The 5,716-nt window shown below is 48.7% G+C and overlaps 1 protein-coding gene across 1 annotated transcript; it reads left to right on the top strand.

Moving 5' to 3' along the window:
* Positions 1–4,657: 4,657 nt before the first annotated feature.
* On the top strand, positions 4,658–5,660 carry LOC113744933 (thrombospondin-type laminin G domain and EAR repeat-containing protein-like; the record flags this gene model as incomplete). Its single annotated transcript, XM_027276126.1, has 4 exons — positions 4,658–4,712; positions 5,107–5,238; positions 5,339–5,456; positions 5,546–5,660. Coding segments are annotated over exons 1-4 (420 nt in total), but the record flags the coding sequence as incomplete, so codon positions are not given.
* Between the last annotated feature and the right edge of the window lie 56 nt (positions 5,661–5,716).

The raw sequence follows: 5,716 nt of genomic DNA, 5'->3' as shown, positions 1-5,716 counted from the left end.
CAGGTCATAAAGTCAGCTCTCTGCAGCCGCACCACCACGGACCGGGTTTTAACCCGTCTTGGTAAGAAACCATTCAGAACCAACGTGTCTTTAACCACGTTTTCCGCTTTGGTGGTTGTTGTGTATCGGGTTCACAGGGCTCTGTGCCGCTCAGTTTTGTGGTTCTGGTGCTGTGTTATCAGGATCCTGTAACCTGAGGCGGGAGTTGACTGCCCGGAAGGGAAGAGCTGCTTCCTGTGTGTGTGTGTGGTGTGTTGTGTGTTGTGTCTTGTGTGTGGTGTTTTCGTTTCACTCTGATTGGTCTGTGCTACTGTTTGATGTGTGTTTCCCTGGAAACAGTGTCAAGGTTGGTCAGCTGAATTGGCCGGTGCTGATCTGTTCATGTGTCCAACAGGAAACACGCAAGTTACTGTTAGCATGGGCTTGTTGCTAATGGATCATGTGGGGTCTCAGTACTGAACGTGTGAGGTTGGACGGTGCGCAAGGAGGTGAGGTGGGGTGAGCCAAGGAGTGTGCGTGTGGGCGTGAGTGTGGCGGTGAGCGTGGACGGTAATACCGTCGGGAAGTGAGGTTTGATTTTTAGGTGATTGTGGAGCGCAGCGTGGAGGTGAGGTGTGTAGGGTCTGGGGCCAGGCGTGGAGGTGAGAGTGGGGAAGTGCGTGTGGGGTGAGTGTGGCGGTGAAGTGTTGAAGCTGAGCTGTTGGAGGTTGATTGTTGCGAGCCCGAGTCGTGGGGTGAGCGAGGAGGTGGTGTGGGGTGAGTTGTGGAGGTGAGTGTGGAGACGAGCGTGGAGGTGAGAGTGGAAGTGAGCGAGGGAGGTGCGGGTGGAGATATTTAGGCCGCGCGTTGGAGGTGGGTGTGGAGGTACGTGTGGAGGTGAGCCAAGGAGGTAGCGAGGAGGTGAGTGTGGACGAGATATGGGGTTGAGTGTGTGAGGTGAAGTTGTGGAAGTGATTGTGGGATGCGCCGAGCATGGAAGTGAGTGCGGAGGTGATAGTGTGGAGGTGAGCGAGGTAGGTGTGATGTGTCGGAGGTGAGCATGTGAGGTGCGTGTGGAGGTGAGGGTAAGGTGAGGCGAGGAGGTGAGGAGGAGGTGCGGGTTGGAGCGTGCGCTGGACTGAGTGTGGAGGTGAGTGTGGAGGTTGATTGTGGGAGGTGAGCGCAGGAGGATGATTGTGGAGGTGAGCTGAACGTGAGCTTGGAAATGGTTGGTTAGGAGGGAGTGTGGAGGATTTGAGCTGAGGGAGGTGAGTGGTGGAGGTGAGAATTGGACGTGGTGTGGGTTGTATGTGTGGAGGTGATTGCGAGGAGGTGAGCTGAGGCTGAGGCTCAGTCTTAATTGCACTCTGATGATTGGTGACTCATGTTCATGTAAACAGTCTAAGGTTGTGTTTGCTTATGTACATGCACTATCACAACCAAAGTTCAATGACTTCAGGATCCCCTTTGCCCTTGACCGGATTTAACGGAACACCTGATCTTAAACTCCTTGGTTTTTTAACGACAACTAGAGGGGACGATCAACGAACCCCGACTGAAGGAGTCCCGCATGCAGGCACCAAAAATCACTGCTCACTACATTTATGCTACCAGCCCTATACATGCATATTATTAAGGTCATAGCATGCAAACAGGACTGAGGGCTACAGCTCACCAGACTGCGGGAAAGGCTAACAGATGAAGCTAAAGCAACAGACTAGGCTAAAGCTACCAGATTGAAGCTTTTACAGCTAACCAGACTGAGGTAAAGTAACAGACTGAGGTAAAGCTAAAAGATGCCGCTAAAAGCTAAAAAACAAAAACAGACCGAGGGGCTTAAAGGCAAAGGGACTGATAGGCTAAAGCTAACCAGACTGCAGGCTAAAGCAACCAGGGACTGCGGTAAAGCTAACACACTGAAGATCCGCAACCGATTGAAGCTAAAAGCTAACAGCGAGGCTTAAAGATAAAGACTGGGTACAGCGAAACAGTGACGGCGGTCAAAGGCTAACCGACGAACGCTAAACTAACCGCCTGCGGGGCTAAAGCTACCAGATAAGCTTCCCGCTAACAGACTGAGGTCTAAAGTACCGACTGGGCTAAAAGCTAACGCCTGGGCTAAAAGCCAAACTATGACTGAGGCTAAAGCTCAACAGACTGAAGCTAAAGCTAAACAGGACTCGAAGTAAAAGCTACCAGACTGCAGCCTTAACAGCTCACAGAAGGGGCTAACCATCTAACGGACTGGGGTCCAGCTAACAGGAGATGGCTACAGGGCAATCCGACTGGGGGTTAAAAGCTAACAGACGGGGTTCAAGCTAACAGACTGCGGCTTAAAGCTAACCAGGACTGCCAGTACAAGCTACCCAGGGGGCTAAAGCAACCGGACTGAGGCTAAAGCTAACATATGAGGCTAAAGCTAACAGATGAAGCTAAAGCTTTAAACAGGGACGAGGCTACCCGCTAACAGACTGGGCTAAAGCTACTAGACTGGGTTTTAAAAGCTAACAGCCTGAGGTAAAAGCTAACAGTACGAAGTACAAGCTAACAGCTTGATAAAGCTAAAGCTACCAGACTGAGGGGCTAAAAGCTAACCCGGACTGGGGCTTTAAAAGCTAACAGATTGAAGCTAATAGCTAACAGATTGAAGTTAAAGCAACCGGAACTGAGGCTTAAAGCTAACAGATGGGGTAAACGGCTAAACACACTGAGGGCTAAAGGCTAACAGCCTGGGTACAGCACAGACTGGTGCTAAAGCCGCAACCGACTGGGGTAAAGCTAACAGATGGGGATAAAGCTAACGTTGCGGCTAACAGCTAACAGATTGAGATCATAAAGCTACAGGGATGAGGCTAAAGCTAACCAGATTGAAGCTAAAAGCTTAAGGGACTGATGGCCTAAACTAAACAGACTGGGGCTAAAAGCTAACAGACTGGGGCTAAAGCTACCAGATTGAACGCTACAGCTACAGCTGCAGCTAAAGCTAACCGATGAGGCTACAAAGGCTAACAGGACTCTGGGTAAAGCTAACCAATTAGGCCAAAGTAAACAGGTGAACTGGGGTAACGCAACAGCCTGGGGCTACAGCTAACAGGATGAGGTAAAGCCTAACAGACTGAGGCTAAAGCTAACAGAGGGCGTAAGCTAACAAATGCGGTTAAAGCTACCAGTACTGCGGCTAAAGCACCCAGACTGAGGTAAAGCTAACAGATGAGGTACAGCTAACAGGATGGGGTTTACGTCTAACAGGGGGGGGGGGCGTGGGGTGGGGGTTGGGGGGGATGAAGCTAAAGCTAACAGGGGACTGCGGCCTAAAGCTAACAGACTGAAGGATTAAACGCTAAAGCTGGGGCTAAATAGTCCTCAAACAGAATGAAGGCTAAAGCTAACAGAACTGAGGCTAAAGCTCAACAGACTGAGGTCTAAAGTCACAGGACTGGGTAAAGCTAACCGAACTGAAGGCTAAAGCTAGTCTAGCTACAGGAGCTGCTCAATGGCCATTGAGCTAACTCTGTCTAAGTTTTCCTGGCGTTATCAACTGCTAAACCGAATGGTCTCATAGCATACCAGTGGACTTGTGGTTGTAGGGTTTCAGGTTGTGTGCTCGTGGTGTTGCCGTACCGTTGTGTATCTTTTGGGTAATGGGGTTTCTGTCTATTAGTCTGTCTGCTGTCCTTCAGCTCATGGTGGACTGATGTTTCATGATTATCATGAGGTGTGTTTGAAAAGACTCTTCAACGCTGGCGGTTCAGTATTACCTCCTCCTGGAAAATCACCATAATAACACAGATCCAGTGAAGCGGTAAGAAGTTTGAATAATAGAAAAAAAAGGGGGGGGGGGGGGGGGGGGCGGACTAAAAAAAAAATAAAGGGGGAGGGGGGGGGGGGGGAAGGGGGGGCTGGCATCAATAATAAACAAAAAAGCGGAATAATAGTAACAGAAGAAAAAATAAAAAATAAAAAAATTAAAAAAGTACTGAAAAAAAAGAAGAAAAAAAGACTTAATCTCTCGTGAATGGAAAGAGAAAGGAAGAATAAAGAAAGAGACAAGAAAACGTTGCAAGCTGATTGATTCCAAAAGCACAGGGAATGTACATCATTAGAGTGGTACTTCAAATTTATATACAGTTTTAAAATTTTTTTCACATTACATTTTAAACGATTGTATAAAACGGAGACGTTAGTCCTCTGAGAAGTCCCCGCTGCTATAGGGCACCCGTTCCTAAAACATGCCGAGTGTTCTCTGTGAGTCCCCGCCCCCGACTAGGGCTGGGTAACATTCCCCAGAAATTGATTGCGAAGATTATGTTCTTAACAAAAATGGTTAACCGCCGAATATTCGAAGTATTTCTCGCAATACGTTCTTAATTAATTAATGAATTAATATACTTTATTTTTCCTCCTACGCGGAGATGTTAGGACGCTGTAACAGGATGTGTAACAGTACCCCCGTGAGATCCAACAGAGGGCTGTTGCACTGCTCAAATGTCAAGGAAAAAACGACCACGTGGTAGTGCATAACGGGATGATTGTTCGGGCGTCAAAAATTAAATCCAAGCGTCATGCTTAACAGTTACATTTCGGTGTAACTCATGTGCCAATTTATGCCTAAAACTTGCTTACTGCTCATCTGGATCACTGTTGTCGTATGGCCTGCTCTTCATGAGGTGGGGAGTGGATGGTGGTGCTTTTGTTGCTGTCACGTGACTGCCAGAAGCTAGCCTACAGCGTAAGTAAGTGGACGCATCAGGGACACAACGGAGGAGGCATCAATGCGCGCCGCTGCCGCGAGCAAAATAGGTAAATATTCTGAACTTCATTTTTACGCTTCCCATTTCGAACTTATAACATATTTTTATCATCTACGAATAATATTCGAACTTCGTCCATATTAGTTGTTACCAGTCCTCACCGCAGACTGTTAAAACTGGACGTAGTCTCTGAGACTGTCCCCCAGCATGACTGTCTAAAACTTCTGGAAGCCAGTCTCGGGGACGGCCCAGCAGACGGCTGTAAAACCCTTGATAGCTAAGTCTACGTCGGACGTTGTTCCCGCCCATGAATGTCATGTCTAAAACCTGGACGTAGTCTCAGTCTTCCTGAAGACGTCTTGTTGTCCTTTTTCAGAGGCAGAGGCTCGAGTGACTCTGGGAACTCGTCCTCCATGTTCTGGACCTGAACACGGTCAGCTGTGGTTCAACGCTCAGAGGAAAGAACTGTTGATCTGTGACGGAATCACATGGAGGACGCTGCTGCAGAGTGAGACTGAACGTCTTTTAAATGTCCAACAAATGATCTTCAAATGTGTCTGTTTCTTTTTCTGTTTCATGTCTCTTCTTCTGTCTCGTGTCCTCTGCAGATCAGCGGCGCCTGGACTACGTGGAGGACTACCAGGATCTGTACACCAGCTCTGAAACCTTTGACATGGAGGTCTTCTCCATCCCGTCTGAAGGCCTGTTCATGGCTGCAGCTAACAGGTACTGAACACTTCGTGTTGGACCAGGTGTCCTGATCATGTCCACATGAAGGTTCTGGTCCAAGATGACCCTCATGTCTCCTCCTGCAGGGACTCTCGGCCCGGTTCTGGGATCTACAAATGGAGAGACGGGTCATTCCAGCTGTACCAGAACATCAGCACTCAGGAGGCTCGAGCCTGGAAACACTTCACCATCGACGACAAGGTGAGAGTCCTCTGACCACGTGACCTGTGATCACGTGACCTGTGACCACGTGACCT

The sequence above is a fragment of the Larimichthys crocea genome, unplaced genomic scaffold (genome assembly GCF_000972845.2).
Source record: "Larimichthys crocea isolate SSNF unplaced genomic scaffold, L_crocea_2.0 scaffold31751, whole genome shotgun sequence".
NCBI classification, from domain to species: Eukaryota; Metazoa; Chordata; class Actinopteri; family Sciaenidae; genus Larimichthys; species Larimichthys crocea.
The sequence above is the reverse complement of the archived record's forward strand: the minus strand, read 5'-3'. Positions and strand labels throughout refer to the sequence as shown.